Genomic DNA, 17,573 nt, shown 5'->3' with positions numbered 1-17,573 from the left:
CCAATGAGCCCTGGTGTGCAACTATCTGTTTGAGTTCCTGCTTTCACTTCTTTTGGGTGTATACCTGAAAATGGAATTGCTGCATCATACGGTAATTCTATATTTACCTTTTTGAGGAACTGCCAAAATGTTTTCCACAGTGGCTGCACCATTTTATATTTCTATCAGCAGTGCACAAGTGCTCCAATTTCTCCATATTTTGCTAATCCTTGTTATTTTCAGGTTTGTTGTTTATGTGTATAATAGTCATTCTAGTATGAGAGAAGTGGTATCTCATTGTGGTTCTGATTTGTGTCTCTTTAATGACTTAATGTTGAGCATCTTTTCATGTGCTTATTGGCCATTCGTGTACCTTCTCTGGAGAATTGTATATTCAAGTCCTTTGCCTATTTTTAAAATTGGGGTTTTTTTTGGTGGGGGAGGGGGGTTGTTTGTTTTGTTATTGATTTGTAAGAGCTCTTTATATATTCTGGATATGAGGTATATTATAAGGTATATGCTTTGCAAATATTTTCTCCCATTCAGTGCATTGTCTCTTCACTCTTTTGATAGTGTCCTTTCACGTAAAATTTTTAAAATTGACATTTTATCTATCTTTTTCTTTTGTTTCCTGTGCTTTTGGTGTCATAGTCAATAAATAATTGTCAAATCCAAAATCATGAAGACTGCCCCCTATGTTTTCTTCTAAGAGTTTCAGAATTTTAACTTTTATGTCTAGGTTTTTGATCCATTTTGAGTTAATTTGTGTATATTGTATATAAGGTAACTGTATTCATTTGTATCTGAACATCCCAGTTTCTCAGTGCCATTTGTTGAAAAGATTGACTTTTCCCACTGAATGGTCTCAACATTCTTGCCTAAAATTCATGGACAATATATGTGAAGGTTTCTTCCTGGGTTCTCTGTTCTATTCTGATCATTATGCATCTTTTTTATTAATGCCAATATCACACTGTTTTGATTACTGTAGTTTTGCAGTAAATTTAAAAATCCGAAGTGTAAGCCTTCAACTTTCTTCTCCCTTTAAAAGGTTGTCTTGGCTATTTGGGATCCCTCAAGATTTCTTATGAATTTTAGGTTATTTCTATACCACTGAGATTTTGATAGGGAGTGCATTGAATCTGTAGATGGCTTTGGGTAGTACTGTCATCTTAATATTAAGTCTCCAAATAATACAGTATGTCTTCCCATTTATTAATACCTTCTTTCATTTCTTTTGCTAATAATTTTTATTTTTCTTTGACTTCCTTGACTAAATTTATTCTTAGTATTATATTCTTTTTGATGCTATTCTAAATAGAATGGTTTTCTGAATTTCTTTTGTCCATATATAATTTTTTCTGTCTTTTAGTTCTTTGTCCATTTTTTTCTTAGTTTTTTATCACATTTAACAGATTTGACTCATTTTTATTTCTTCCAAGTTTTTACTTAAATCCAGCTAGTCAACCTATAGTACAATATTAGTCTCAGGTATAAAATTTAGTGATTCATCGCTTACATACACAACCCCAGTGCTCATCATAACAAGTACACTCTTTAATCCCCATCACCTATTTCACCCATCCCCCTGTCCCTCCTCTCTGGTAACCATCACTTTGTTGTCTACAGTTAAGAATGCGTTTCTTAGTTTTCCTCTCATTCCCTCCGCCCAACGTTCATTTGTTCTGGTTCTTAAATTCCACATATGAGTGAACTCTAGAAATCAGATTCTCCCACTTCCCTAGAGGTTGAGGTTTTTGGGGTTTCATTGTTTTGTTTTTGATTTTGGACTGTTGAAGGCTATAGTAGTCTTTTGTTGTGGTACTTTTGCAAATTCTTTAAAGTCTGTTGTTTATCATGTGTGATCACTGAGGTCTCTGATCCTTTAGCTCATGTTTAGTTAATGTTTTGACAGAGATTTCCTTGAGTGGCAGGAACTCAAATGAACAAAGAAAAATGTCACCAACCAAAAAAGAGAGAGGACAACCACTGTGCAGATGGGTTCTGTGCTGGGACACGCCTTCACCGCTTAGCTGAACTTGCTCTGAGCCTAAGGATCAGCCAGAGATGAAAGCTTAAAGTCTTCTCAGGACTTTGCTGAGCATGGGTCTTGCTGGGGGAATGTTCATGGCTATCTTAATTTCCCCATGTACATACCTGTCTTGAACATCTGAAATTCAAAAAAACAAACAAGAACAAAAAACATACAAAACTCACCCAGCATCTCCCCCAGACCTTGATGGTCTATTGTATATCTCCACCCATAATCTCTTACCTCGGGTGTCTTCACTTTTGTAGTTTGCCTGGTAACTTCTATGACCAGTGCCTGCTGCTTTTTTTTTCTGAGTTACATAAAATCAGTACCTTGCACCTGTCCTTCAGGCAGCCCCCCAGATAAGTTAGAACAAATGCATGCAATAACCAATATTTTACTTCAAAATATCCATTTTTTGAAAAGTTGATTTAGTATCACAAATGGAAAACAGTAGTATTAGCCAAAAAACAGAAGGCAATTATAACCATAACTGTAATGCAAACAAAGCAATTTTTTTTTCATTCTAGATAAACCCTGTTCCCACTAAAAGCTCTAATCCTGAAACTCACTCTTGGTGGTTCCAGAGATTTTAAAAACATGTCAGAGCATCTCGTTAATACAATCAGAACAATGGGAAGGGAACCTAAAACGGGATGTCATTCAGTGTTTTTTAATTTTTTTTTCCCCTGGAACCTGTTAAAATCATTTTATGTTTCATGACAGGGATGATCTCAACACATTGCTTAGTGGTCGAGTGCATAGGCTGTGGAGCAAGAATTAAATTCAAATACCGACCCTACCTCTGACCAGCTCAGTGACTTTGAAGAAGATATTGGGCTTCTCTAAGCACTCATTTCTTCTATTATGAGTTATGAAAATCTAGCCTCACATAAAACCTGCACATAAATGTTGAGGGCAGCTTTATTCACAATGGCCCAAGCTGGAAACAACCCAGAGGCCCTTCAATGGGTTAACACCCAAACTGTGGTTCATCCATAACATAAACTACCATTTAGTAATAAATAGGATCAAAGTATTGATGAACATAAGATAACTGGATGAATTTCCAGGAAATTATACTGAGTGAAAAAAATAAAAACAAAGCTAGTCCCAAAAAGTAACATACTATAGAATTCCATTTATGTAACATTCTTAAAGTGATAAAATTATAAAACTAGGGAATAGATCAGTCCACTGCCAAGGGCTTAGGGGTTTGGAGGGAGGTGGGAGGGAAAAGAGGAGGGAGATGGGTGTGGATACAAACGAACAAGACAGGAGATCCTCAGGATGAAAGGACTCTTCTGTATCTTCACTCTGGTGGTGGATATACAAACCTGCACATTTGATTCAATTGCATAGTACTAAACACACACAAACACACACAAAAAAGCACAGGTAAACTGCTGGGAGATCTGAGTGAGACTGGTCAATATCCTGGTTGTGATACTGAGCTGTAGTTTTGCAGGATGCTACCATTGAGGAAAACTAAGTAAATGGCCCAAGAATCTCTCTGTGCTATTTCTTTTAACTGCATGCAAATATATATTTATCTTTTTAAAAAAGATTAATTTATTTGAGAGAGAGAGAACATGCATGCATGAGTATGTGCATCAGTTGGGGAAGGGGCTGAGGGAGACAGAGAATCTCAAGCAGGCTTCACGCTGAGTGTAGAGCCCTATGCAGGGCTCAGTCTCAGGACCCTGAGATTATGACCCTGAGCCAAAATCAAGAGTCATCTGCCCAGGGGCGCCTGGGTGGCACAGTGAGTTAAAGCCTTTGCCTTCGGCTCAGGTCATGGTCCCAGGGTCCTGGGATCGAGCCCCACATCGGGCTCTCTGCTCAGCAGGAAGCCTGCTTCCTCCCCTCTCTGCCTGCCTCTCTGGCTACTTATGGTCTCTGTCTGTCAAATAAATAAAAATAAAATCTTAAAAAAGAAAAAGACTCATCTGCCCAGCCAACTGAGCCACGCAGGTGCCCTGCAAATATATAACAATCTTAAAATAAACCATTTAATTGGAAAAATAAAAGCCGAAATCAAGAGTCATCTGCCCAGCCAACTGAGCCACGCAGGTACCCTGCAAATATATAATGATCTTAAAATAAACCATTTAATTGGAAAAATAGAAGCCCAATAGGTTTTCTGGGAGGAACAGATGAGGTAGTATTTTGGGAAGGAATTTCATTTAACAAAAGTTTATTGACACTTGCTCATTTGTCCAGGCACTGTGTGAGTGCTAAGCTGAGACCAATAAATAAAACACAGCATCCATGTTCTAGTGGGAAATTTTTTCTGAGAGTGCCACACAAAAGAGAATTGTTACTTTTTAAAATTAGCCTTAAAATTGGTTCAGTGCTATCCTCTACTTGAGAAGTAGTGTTCATTCAGTACTTGGATATAATGAAAGTAGACTCAGGGAGATTACAAAACTTGCCCAGGTGACAGGTAGAGCAAGGAGCAGGATCCAGACTCAGATCTGAGCAGCAGGTTGTGGCTCATCATCTCTAAACTCATTGCCTTCAACAAAGGAGTTTTGTGGTCTTTGCAGGACAACCCAGAAAAGACAGCTGAAGTGGAGTGTGGGGACTTTTACAACACTGGAGACAGAGCAACTATGGATGAAGAGGGCTACATCTGGTTCCTGGGTAGGAACGATGACATCATCAATGCCTCTGGGTAGGTATGACTGACCTGAGCCAGAGACATCGCCTTCACATGCCTCATGGTTTCTAGCTTGTTTGACATTTATCCAAACTTGGTGACAGGACCCTCAGGCTAACTCTGAACAGAGCTTTGTCTATGGGACCCTTTTCTGGGGATATTAGTACACCTCCCTCAAGCCCTGCATCCAGAAAAGTCAAAATGTAGTTCAGGAAGGTCTGCAAAGGGGAACCATAATAAGACACTATGCAATTTAAAGGATTTAGAAGGAAGACTTTACTTAAGCCTTTATGGGTTGAGGAAGCTTCCTCTATGTCTGACTCCTCTAATGGGACATAACATGTCACTGAAAATTTTAATAATAAATGACAATGAAAACCTTTTTGGAGCACTTACTATGAGGAATCACACTCTATAGTGCCTCATATAACCCATCTCTCAATGCTAGAAGGTAGGTGCAATTGTGCTTATTTTACAGATGAGGCAACTGAGTCACTGCCTAGTCAAGAAAGTTCCTCAAAGAGGGCTATATACAACCCAGACTTACCAAAGTTGTCTGCCTCCAGGTCATTTGTCCCTAACCTAAGTGATTTGGAAAGAAAGAAAAAAAAATGACACATTATGCCAGAATAACAAGTTCTCTTAGATATTTCAGGGAATATTTCAGGGAAATTGAGGAAATTGTTTACTTTTTAAATTTCTGAAACCTGCTAATCTAATGGGGAAGAGTATGCAGAATTTGCGTGAATACTTAAGATAAAGGTTGAGAGTTCCATTACGTTTCAGGCCAAGGGAAGCTGCTAGAGCCAAGGCCCAGAGCTCGGGGAGGGCTAAATATTCACCCTCCTCCCTGAGCAGAGGCAGTGAGGTGAGAAACTCTGGGGAGCGTGCGAGTGTTGTATCTCTCAGCACAGAGTGTGCATTATTCATGTTTGGGGCCCATGACAGAGCCAGGTTCCAGGTATCTGGCTCCCTGTGACAGTTTTCCTGCAGAGCAGAGGTAGATGTGACCCTCCAAAACATGAGCCCTGAGGACCTGGGTCTCCTGACCTGGGCAGCTGCTCAGAAACCAAACAAGAGCCATTGATCCTGCAGGAACCGCATCGGGCCCTCAGAGGTGGAGAACGCCCTGTGCGAACATCCGGCGGTGGCTGAATCAGCTGTGGTCAGCAGCCCGGACCCGATTCGAAGGGAGGTAAGGAGGAAACAGAGGTTGTTGTGTCTGTGTGTGGCCATTAAGGCAGGTGCAGGGGAAGGTTCCTGTCTCCCCTGCCTGGGACCTAGGGTGGAGGGAGGCCCAGGGAACGTGTATGTGCATTTACACTGTGTGGTCAGCAGAGGGCAGTGTGGCCCCCCTCGTGTGTGAGGGATAATGATGCTTGTGAATGTGGCTTGCGGCTGGGTTGCCTCTTTGTTTTGTTGACTGTTTCCTTTGCTGTGCAGAAGCTTTTGATCTTGATGAAGTCCCAAAAGTTCATTTTTGCTTTTGTTTCCTTTGTCTTTGGAGACATATCTTGAAAGAAGTTGCTGTGGCTGATATAGAAGAGGTTTCTGCCTATGCCTCACGTTGAGGCCTTTTATCCGTTTTGAGTTTATCTTTGTGTACGGTGTAAGAGAATGGTTGAGTTTCATTCTTCTACATATAACTGTCCAGTTTTCCCAACACCATTTATTGAAGAGACTGTCTTTTTTCTACTGCATATTTTTTCCTGTTTGGGCTGCTGCTGCCCATGTCCTAGTTACTGTGTCCTTCCTGCCTGCTGGCTTATTTCCCACTCACTGCAACCCCATTAATTAAGGACTCTGAGACCCTCTTTTACAGAGACAGAAACAAGCATAAGGAGATTAAATAAGCTGCCTGGTCACAAAGCTCTAAAGTGGTGGAGCCAGAATGGGAACCTGAGCAGCCTACTCCAGAGCACGCATTCATTGATTCACTGTGTGCTGAGCGCCTATTGTGTACAAGGCCCTGTGCCCTGTAGTAGCGACATAAATAATATCAACAGAGTTCATCACCACCATTTATTTAATGCCCACAGAACTCTATCTACAGTAATAGTGAAAATGGTGATGATAGGAGTACCTGGGTGGCTCCGTCAGTTAAGCATCTGCCTTTAACTCACATCATGATCTCAGGATGCTGGGATCCAGCCCCGAATCGGACTCCCTGCTCAGTGGGGAGCCTGCTTCTCCCTTTCCCCCTGCCTCTGCCCAGGAGTTGTGCTCACTCTCTCTCGAATAAATAAATAAAATCTCCTTTTAAAAATAAATATAAACTTTATTTAGCATAATGTTTAGAAAAATAAGTTCAGTCTTTAAGAAAAAATGCTGATGATAATGATAGGAATAAAAATCAGTTTAACCTAGCTTCATGGTTTATATGACTGATCTTGATGAGTCTTGGCATCCATAGCCTGAGGAATGAAGCTGTGCCTTCCCCACATCACAGAGAAGGACATGGTGGGTAAGAGAGGTGAAGTAATTTTCCAGGCAAAGAGTAGAAATTGGAAGTGTGGAAACTGTCCCTATTCTCTTCCAGAGGCTCAACTGTCAACTTGTTTTTCCATTTCCTTAATAAACATTTACTTTTTAGACTATACATTTAGTTGCCACCCACCCTGAGCCTCCACTCTGGTTCTGCACTGCAGGTGGTGAAGGCGTTTATTGTCCTGACCCCAGAATTCCTTTCCTATGACCGGGATCAGCTCATCAAGGAGCTTCAACAGCATGTGAAGTCAATTACAGCCCCGTATAAGTATCCCAGGAAGGTGAGTCAGGACAAAGGGATAGGATCTGGTCCCCTCCAGTGGGCCCAGGGCTTTGCTGCCCCAAATCTTCTCAGGTGAGCCTTATGTAGCCCATGGAATGAGCATTTTTCTCTACCAAAGAAGCATTCAACTTAAGGGTTTGGGGGAGATCAGAGAAATCTGTATCCTGTGTCACAAAACAAAAAGGCTGACAAGTCAACCCACAGAAGAAAAATCAGACAAGAGCCTAGAAATATCCAAGAAGGTTATTTGTAATCTTTCACAATTTGAAAAAGACATTCAAGTCAACATTGCCACATTTTTAAAAAACATTATTTGTGGTAAGAAATGTATTCTAAATTGAAGCCCAATACATATATAGATACACAACAAACCAAAGTTAGCAAAATAATATTTATTGTAGCATAAAATACATTGAGAGTTTTTACTCTGTTTTGTTTTCAGTGCAATGTGCAAACTATGAAAATGTCCAACAAGAGAAATGATTAAATTATTCGTGGTATTTAATGCTGTCCTGTAATTTAAAAAGATGACACAGATTTTTTATTTGTAATATAAAACATCACAAAAATATCTTAAGAGAAAAAAGCAGGCTGTGAATAAATACCCTTGTTATCTGACTTGTTGAAAAACGTTTGAAAGGACACCTGGGCCAAAAATTTAACATGTCCTTCTTTTGTACTAATATGTTGCTGTGTTTTCTGGATGTTTACCTTCCAAACATAAAGGTAGATAGGTAATATTTATTGAACTCTTAACGTGTGTGCCAGGCTCTGGACTCAAACTTTACATGTATTATTTCATTTAATTCCCCCAAACCTGAGATGGTATAACCATCCACCTTATAGAGTGGAGATGGAGGCTCACAGACTCGCAGTAAATTGCCTGAGGTTGGAGTGAAGAAATGGGCAGAGCTGGAAGTCACACCCATGTGTCTCAGACAACAGAGTTCATGCTTCACCTGTAAGGCTGTGTTGCCTCAGAGAGAGGAGACAGGAGAATGCATGCCAGTTAGGAAGGGGCAGATGTCACTGTGAGTAACCCAAAGCCATGCGTCTTCGCGGCTTCTACTAGGGAAGTATGTTTCTAGCACCTGCCACATGTCCACATGGTCTTCGTGGGGCCAGGATAAAAGAGCGCCCACCATAGGGAACTGCCAGGTGCTATAGGAGATGGACGGAGGGGGAGCCAGACTCAGTCCCAGGTGTTCTGTTCGAGGCAGCACGTCTCACTCCCTGCACATCTCACTGGTCGGAGCTCATTACAGGACTACATCCAACTTCCTGAGTCAGAGGACAGCCTGACATTCTTGGTGGAGCCTCTTGGGGTCACAACATGGTACCAGTCCATCTGGGGGACTGTGCAGGGTCAGAGGAGGGGTGTGGGATATTGGTAGGAAATGACAGCAGGACTAACTCAGGGTGGGTTTGCTTTATCCCTGACCAGGTGGAATTTGTCTCAGAGCTGCCCAAAACCATCAATGGCAAGATTAAAAGAAGTGAACTTCGGAAAAAGGAGTATGGTCAGATGTAATCAGCAAAACCCTCAGAAACCACTGAGCCGTCTTCACCAAATCCCTGGTGCCTCAGTTTCCCCACTGTGGGGAGGATAAGGAAGGGAGTGATTGAGATTGATTTGTAAGAGCATCAGGGGTGCCCACATTCCAGAATTTTTGCTCTTTTATATTAGTTTCAGTCTCTTGTTTCCAAGTCCACCAGTGAGCACTCAGAATGTGGCCAGGGTAATAAACTGACATTAGCATCCAAGGGGGACTTGTGTTGTGCTTTTACTTTGTAAATGAACTGGTGCTAAATTCTGTCCCTCCAGGATTCTCCCCAGACCCCATCAGAGAGGAATCTAGGACCAGATTCTCCCTCCTTGTTCCAGGGACCTGGGTGACTCCTTCTGTCTGTTCAACAGCCAGGACACAGAGGACTGGGGAGGGACCCTTCCTTGGCATCAGGTGTCCACCTCTGCCTGGCTTGCCCACGCCCTGCTGGAGGGTGAGGTCAGGGTCAGAGGTAGTGAGGTGGCTGGGGAAGGAGGAAGAGGCTGAGGGCAGCCCAGCCTGGTGATTCCACTTACCTGCCAGACCATTCTTCCCAGCTCCATCCAGCATCCCATTGATCTGCTGCTGCTGTTGCTGCTGCTGCTTCTAGACCCCCACCAGCTCCAGCAGAGGTGTGGGAGGGATCTGCCCTGTGGGCGCCCAGGAATCCTGTAAGATGCCTCCAGCTCTCTCCACAGTTGCCCAAACCCCAATCTTCCAAGGAGCCCCAGAGCTCTGTTCCCCAGCCCTGTAGGATCCCTCACTCACTCACCTTTCCCAGGGTCAAGGAATCTCTCGGTCTCGCCAGGGGCCCAGGGCTCTCCCCACAGTTCATGGGGTCCTCCTGCCATCTGGAGCCCAAGAAGTGATGTGGGCAAAGGGCAGGGCATATCACAGGCTTGAAACAGGAGGGACCTGTGGTAGTCACCTGGGCTGCCTTTAATAACTGACATGTGAGGCACTGGATCTGGGAAGACTCTTGGCCCATCTGTATGTGCTCAACATGTGGCTTCCTCTCATCTTTTACACAGTTATGGACACTCCCCATTCACTGAAGGAAAATAGCTCAGGGTCACACACCTGGTAAGCAGGACGGTAATCAAACTCTAGATTCCTGGTTTGTCTCCAGGGGCTACAAAGGGTTTCATCGACGGGAGGCTGACACTGGCTTTGGGGACACATCCTCAACTCCATGACTGATCTTACCTGTTTGAGGCCCCCAAACTCTGTTCCCTGCTTCTTCTTTCCCTGCTCCCAGTTCCAGTTCTAGTCAAGGTGACTCAGGCCATCGTTCATGGAATCCCCTGGTCCGCCTTATAGGCTGGGCCTCTCTTCCGTTCACTTTTGGGCTAGTCTGATGCACCCCTTCCATAGCTGCTCTCTCCTTCTACAACAAGGACAGCCCAACTCTGGGGCTCTTGAGGTGGACAGCAGCATCTAAACAGAATTTAACACTATTGTTTTGTTATACTTGTTGGCTTGTTTTTTATGGTTTCTTCATCTTTATGTTAAAGATGTTCTCCTAAGTGAGGGTGGTTGGAGTGGAGGCAGGGTGGGAGGTATGGATTGTCTGGGGGATGGACATTGGGTGGGGGGTATGTGCTATGGTGAGTGCTTGAATTGTGTAAGGCTGATGAATCACAGACCTCTATCCCTGAAACAAAAAATATATATGTTAATAAGAGAAAAAAGCTATTGTTTTATTTTAGCAGTGCTAGAATGGTTCCTGTTTTAAAGAAATTTACATAACAATAAAGTGGTGGTGTGTAGAGCACTGATTTTCAGCTGCCTTAGGCCTTAAGGAGTTGAGGAAACACTGTGTGAGTCCTAGGGAGACACTGTTCAAGAAGTTCAGCTCAGGACAGGGCCCAGGAGAGAGGATAACATGGGGTTTGTCTAGTCTCCTGGGTCCCTGGCGCTGCCAACATGCTTGGCTGTCCCCATCCAGCACATCTGGAGCTCCCAACTCTCTGGGTGTTGTCCTGCATCCCCCAGGGGAGAAGCTGGTGAAAGTCTTCTCTTAAAATGCTCTCATTCCTGGAGGTCCCAGGAGATGACATGAGAGTCCGATTGGATTGTTTCCCTCTGAGCTTCATCATATAAAGCCGAAGCTAGTGGGTAGGAGGGTCACAAAAGAGAAGTGACAGATCTACTTTGTTCAAATGTCTCAGCCAATTAGGGATGATTTTGAGACCATACAGTCTTCTCACACTAATACTGGAGGATATTCCAGCCCAGAAGACATATTTGATTACAACTGTGTCATGCTCGTATCATTCAGTTCCAATGTTGCTCTTTTTCTTTTCTTTTTCTTTACTTCTGTTTCATTGATAGAGGTACTTCTCAGTTTCTAAACATACGTAAATTTCTAGTTAGCTTTTAATCAGTGATTTCTAGCACGTTATGTTACCACAAAATGCTCTATTGTCTGTGATTTCATGCGTCTGAAAAAAATTGAAATTTCCCTTATGGCCAAAGCAAATCAGGAGCATTTTTGTAACGGTCTCCTATGTGCCCAAAATCTGTGTGTCCTCCACAGTGGATATGGATATGGACAGATGTATGGAGACAGCTGTGGGATTCAGATGGTTTGCCATCAAGATCGATATCTTGTGGATGTTCTGTCTGCGTTGAGTTGCTGGGAGAGGGCTGGAACCTCCTACTCTGGTTGTGTATTTGATTGTTGTTGCAGTTTGGTCCTCCTTTGCTTTCTCTGTTGTTCAGCCAGAGGCTCTCAGACGGTAGTTTGGAAAGGGAGAGCGCACCCAGAAGAGGGAAGAGGGACCTGGGTTGGAGGGAGCAAACAAGGAGAGCCAAAGTTCCAGAGAGGACCTGTCGTTGCGATGGCACGTGGTGGGGTATCAGGTGGGAAGGGGCTTTGTACCAATGAGGTCACCTGTTGCATCCATGTTGAGCTACTAGGGGCAAAGGCAGCTGGTTGGTGGAGAAATTAGAAAGGTTCTAGGTTGCTAAGGAAACGTTCAAACCTGGGAAGGCTTGGTGGAAGATGGATTCTCCACACCAACTGCTCCTGAGAGTTCACTTTACCTGCTAATGTGTCCTGCTGACCTTGTACTTTACTAACCTGCTGACCTCCTAACCTTTCTGAACCATGCTCCTTCCCTTCAAGTACTTATTCTCACTCTGACACTGTCCCTGACTCCTTCTTCTCCTGACCAACACTTCCCCATCCTACCCTCTATTTCCTCCCTATTCCCATCCCTAATTACCACCCTGTCCCCTCCCCAACCTCCCCTAACCCCCCCACCCTTCCCTCTCCTGCCCCCCCAACCATCTCCACCTCCTCCCTGGGGCCACAGTGCGCCTTAAAAGGATGAGGACATGATGCTGCAAAGGCTTCTCTCCTGGTTCCTCCTGCTCCCATGTCCCAGTTCCTCAAACCCAAATGTGAGTAAACAGGACACTTCAGTGGTGTCTTCCTCCTAATTTTTTTTTGGATATTATTTATTTGAGCAATGGAGAAAAGGGTCACAGGTGTAGGGGGAAGAGCAGAGAGGGTGGGAAAGAGAGAATCCCAAACCAGCTGTGCAGTGAGCCCAGAGCCCAAAGAGGGGCTCTATCTCAGGACCATGAGATCATGATTTGATCCAAACCAAGACTTGGTCACTTAACTGATTGAACTACTTGGGTGCCCATGAAAAAGTAAAACCTGTACTCCCAGAGAGAGAGAGTCAGACAACAGTTAGGGAACACCCCTGGAAATAAGTAGACTTCTTTAGATCTGCTTGTACCAGATTATGAAAGAGGGTTCTGGAAGTGTGAGTAGTCAGGAAGGACCCTTGTATTGAGTCAGACTCATCCCACATGATGACCTCTAATCAAAATAGACTTCATTCTGTTTCATTTGAGTCTTCAGAAGAGGGAGTTTCTTGGTCATCTGGATTGGAATTATACCTCTCTACCTAGGCTGCATCTCATGGATCAGTTCACCTTTCTCATTCTACCCCATCTCTGAACTCTTGCCTAAACGAACTGGTCTTGCGTTTCCCACCTCCACCTGCTCATGGCCACTATCGGAGAATCGAGTGTTTTTGGCCCCACTGGCTGTCATCTAGTGCAGAGTCAGCTACTCGTTTCAGCATCCAGACAGCTGCCAGATGTCTTGAGTGCCCACGACTGGGCGTGTTTGATATTTATGACAAGGTGGCCTTATTTCTTTTGTACATTTGATACCCATGATCAACCATTGTGCTGACAGCTACTGCTCTCTTTCAGACAGTGGCTATTCGAAGACAGTGTACTTTTCCCGCTAGCACACATTTTCCTGACTTCAGCTGTGAGGGATGAAGAGGAAAATGTTATAGATTTCAGGAGCTCCTTTCTAGAGAGGTGTGTTTGCACAAAATTCAACCCTGATGTGAATTAGTATGAATTGCATTGTGTCTTTTCCTGAAATACTTCTAAATGTAGTTTTTGTTAAATGATGTGTTCCTTACCTTGGTGTTCATATCTAGGAATTCTGTATTCTTTTAGAATTCCTGGGCACCTGGGTGGTTCAGGCAGTTAAGTGTGTGCCTTAGGCTTGGGCCATGATCCTAGGGTCCTGGGATTGAGCCCTGGTTGGGCTCCCTGCTCTGCTGGCAATCTGCTGCTCAGTCTCCCTCTGCCCTTCCCCCTCTCTCTTTCAAATAAATAAATACATTCTTTAATATTTTCTCTCATTAAAAAGTTAAATTTTATAGATGTTATTGCCTGATTTAATTACAATACTAAGAAATAGGAACAGCTTTTTAGAGATACAAAACTTCATGGATATCCTTAGGGCGTACATGATCACCTGTTATGCAAATCCTTATGTACTTCAGAAATTTGACATCTTGGACTATGATTCAGAAGCAAAGTGAGCGTTGAAAAAACAACATTAATGTTTTCAGAAACTAAGCCATAACTCGAATTTATTTTTATGGGAAAGTAATTACATATCATATTAATGAGCAGCCTCCCATCTCTCTCACTTATGTCCTAATCTATAAACATCTGTCCATATAACATGTTCATTTGTATCTCTAGTACATTATATTCATGCTTTCTCTCATTCTTCCAAAATTTTGGGTTTAGTTTTGGAAATGTTCCAAATAAGTTTATCCAGCTCCTTCATGGATGTACAAAAGAAGTCACTGACTTCTTACCTACTCTAAGTTTACATTGACTTGTGTATTTTATGTTGGCTTATAAATTCTCAAGTTCTGTTAGCTATAGAAAAAAATTTGCAATCTGCTTGTAGGTAAAGTAAAATCTCTTTTAAACCTAATAAGATCTATTAGGTTTTGCCTACAGCTTCAGTGTGTTATAATATATATGTGATCACAACATCTTTTCAAACAATACTGTTTGTTGATATTGGACAGAGGTAAGCAACAAGGAGACCATCACCATGGTAAGATGATAAACACACTCATCACTCCACAAAGTTTGCCCCAGCTCCTTGGCCATCCCTCTGTGCTCCTTCTCCTCCAGGAGGAGGTAGTTGAGAGGTATGCTTGCCTCCTGGAGGCCGGTTGAGGGTTTGTAAAGTTGATTCTCTGTGACAGATACACAGTAAATGTCTTTGAGATTCCTCATTGTCTCAAATGGTATTTCAGCTTGTCCTTTCCTTGCCTGACCATTTCTGTGTTGGCCCTGATGTGATTGAAGTTCTGTGGAAGCTTCTCATTTTAACTGCCTCCTTGGGAACCTGTGCCTTTCTCATTTACCTCTGGAGAACCATCCTCGCTGTAAGTATACTAATGTACCTTCTATACTTTAATTCATAAATAAGCAGAAAATTTTATAGTCACTTGAAATTTTTACGTCCATTCAGTACTACAGATTTCCCTCTAATATGTCAATTTTGATGCTCACCTAGATTGATGTAATTTTAAATTTCTATTGAAGTGCCTTCTTGATCCATGTTTGTTTGTTTTTTAAGTTCAAGCACAATTGGCAAACAGTGTAATGTGAGTTTCAGGTGTACAATATGACTCAGCAATTTTGTACATTTCTCAGTGCTCGCCACAAGAAGTGGACACTTATTCCCCTTCACCTCTTTCCCCCGTCCCTCCATCCACCTACCCTCCCACCCTTGTCTTCTTTAGAAATGTACTGTTGAATATGCATTTTTGGGGTGTTCTCCAGGTATCCTTCTGTTCTCTATCTCTAGTTTGAATCATCTGTGGTCTGAGAACATACTTCCTGTGGTTTCGATTCCTTTGGTGGTTCAGATATGTTGTGTGGCCCCAAATATGGCCTCTTCTTATTTTTTAAATTTCTTTTCAGCATAACAGTATTCATTGTTTTTGGACCATATCCAGTGCTCCATGTAATCCATGCCCTCTCTAATACCCACCACCTGGTTCCCCCAGCCTCCAACTCCCTGCCCCTTCAAAACCCTCAGATTGTTTTTCAGAGTCCATAGTCTCTCATGGTTCACCTCCCCTTCCAATTTCCCTCAACTCCCTTCTCCTCTCCATCTCCCCTTGTCCTCCATGCTATTTGTTATGCTCCACAAATAAGTGAAACCATATGATAATTGACTCTCTGCTTGACTTATTTCACTCAGGAAAGCCAAACAGCAATTAGCTGGAGTAGAAGTCAAGACCAGCAATTCCAAGGGACTCATGGATGCCCCTCCAGGTTTCCCCCATGGTGCCGACCAAGCTTCCCTGTTTTATACAGATCACCTTATACCTTCCTTCCAACACAGCGTATGCTCCAATCTGAAGGTTCTCCCAGACCATTCTGTTGGCCACAAAATAGTCCCTTTAGGGTGCTACCAAGACCCTAACATCTACTTCCTTTTTCCCATTATGGAATCTCAAATTCTTCCCACAAGTTTCACTGCTAGTTCTCTTGGTTCTTCATCTCCAAAGAACTTAATGAGTGAAGCCAGACACAAAAGGTCACACATAATGATTCATGATGATCCCCCTCTGAGAGATTTGAGATCCACGCAACATGGATGCATCCCAGAAACATGCCCCATGAAAGACACTCAAGCACCCTTAGGATAGAATTCAGTGGAAAGAGGCACTCAACAAACTGATAGTTATGGGAATGTTTTGTGTTGTAATTAGGATGGTAGGAACCTGCACTAAATTCATCTGAAGACACAATACTCTTATTACATACAGCAATACTCTTATTACATACACACAAAAAGCAACCATGGGGCAGGCTGAAGGATCAGCCATGGTGGTAATCTTTTGATCTATAAATGTATCAAATCAATGCACTTTACACCTTATACTTGTATCTCAGTAAAGCTGGGGACAATGATTAAATTCTATCTCAATAAATATATACAATGAAAAAACAACTAATGACAAACTGAATGTTACTAACATAAAAAAAAACCTAGGGAAATGGTGAAATAATATCTTGTAAATGTCTGCATGATCCCTTGTCAACACTGAATAGGTTGAACATTAATTGAATAGAATTTGAATAGATTTAGGGGTCAAAAAGATGTCATACACACTTGTGCTCTTTATCAGAAATGGATTGTGAACTATGATGACTTAATCAGGAAATTCTAATTTTGTCTTTTTTTTTTTTTTTAAGATTTTTATTTATTTGTTAGAGAGAGAGAGAGATACAGAGCACAAGCACAGGCAGACAGAGTGGCAGGCTAGAGGCAGAGGGAGAAGTAGGCTCCCTGCCGAGCAAGGAGCCCGATGTGGGACTCGATCCCAGGACGCTGGGATCATGACCTGAGCCGAAGGCAGCCGCTTAACCAACTGAGCCACCCAGGCGTCCCATTGTCTTCTTTTTTAATCCTGTGAATTAATTCTGTTAAGCAAATGTTTTTGTAATATCTTTAGATTACAATTTCGGTATTTATGTGTACTATAGATTTTTACTCATATGTTTTGACATCCAGCTTACCCTTGTTTATTCCTCTCTTAGGTAAAGCCTCGACAATATGAAGATAAGATATTCGGCTTCAGTTTTCTTTGCCAAAAATTCTCAGTATGGGTGTATGATGTGGGTATAATCTGACAAGGAATAACTATGGTGACTTCTGTGAGTTCTTGCTTTCTTCAGGCACAGTGGGAATGCTAACAAGTTACTGACACCCACGTGTCAGAGAATGTGTCCCTGGTAGGATTATTCAATCCCCCTGGGATTATTCAGTGTCGCTGGTTTTGCTAATTATCTTAAAATTCTTTTTTCTCCTTTCAGTTACTTTAGACCAAATAAAAAAGAATATTGATGAGCTGCAAAAGGAATAAAGGGATATTGAAACATAGCCAGTTGGGAGGAGAAGGTATGTGTGCCCTTTCAAATATTTTTTGTGATTTCATTTTGGTTCCTTCCTCCTCATCTAGTTCATTCTATTGATCTATTTCATGGGATCCAAGGTGGTTTTTGAGTAAAAGAAGCTTCACAAATGTAGAGCACTGCCTCTCTCTTTGAGAAAGGAGTTACACATTGTTCGATAGGATTCTCTAACATGATGCTATTTTGGGATTCTGATTCCTTTTTCCTGTGCTTTACAGATCAGGGAAGCAAAGAAAGAAGCTTAAAGGAAGAGAGAACATAAGGTTTTCCTTGCCGAAATAAATAAATGCAAAGTAAGAATCC

At 42.3% G+C, this 17,573-nt stretch overlaps 1 protein-coding gene across 1 annotated transcript in view; it reads left to right on the top strand.

Annotated features, from left to right (window-relative positions):
• ACSM1 (acyl-CoA synthetase medium chain family member 1) overlaps positions 1-9,207 on the top strand; it is a 48,062-nt gene extending 38,855 nt beyond the window's left edge. Inside the window, exons 11-14 of the mRNA XM_059155100.1 lie at positions 4,561-4,688; positions 5,769-5,868; positions 7,322-7,441; positions 8,888-9,207. Coding sequence (XP_059011083.1) covers positions 4,561-4,688; positions 5,769-5,868; positions 7,322-7,441; positions 8,888-8,974 — 435 coding nt within the window. The 3' untranslated portion in view covers positions 8,975-9,207. The remainder of the gene's footprint in view (positions 1-4,560; positions 4,689-5,768; positions 5,869-7,321; positions 7,442-8,887) is intronic.
• The last annotated feature ends 8,366 nt before the right edge of the window (positions 9,208-17,573 follow it).

The sequence above is a fragment of the Mustela lutreola genome, chromosome 17, assembly GCF_030435805.1.
Source record: "Mustela lutreola isolate mMusLut2 chromosome 17, mMusLut2.pri, whole genome shotgun sequence".
NCBI classification, from domain to species: Eukaryota; Metazoa; Chordata; class Mammalia; order Carnivora; family Mustelidae; genus Mustela; species Mustela lutreola.
This window is presented reverse-complemented; position numbering and strand designations above follow the sequence as displayed.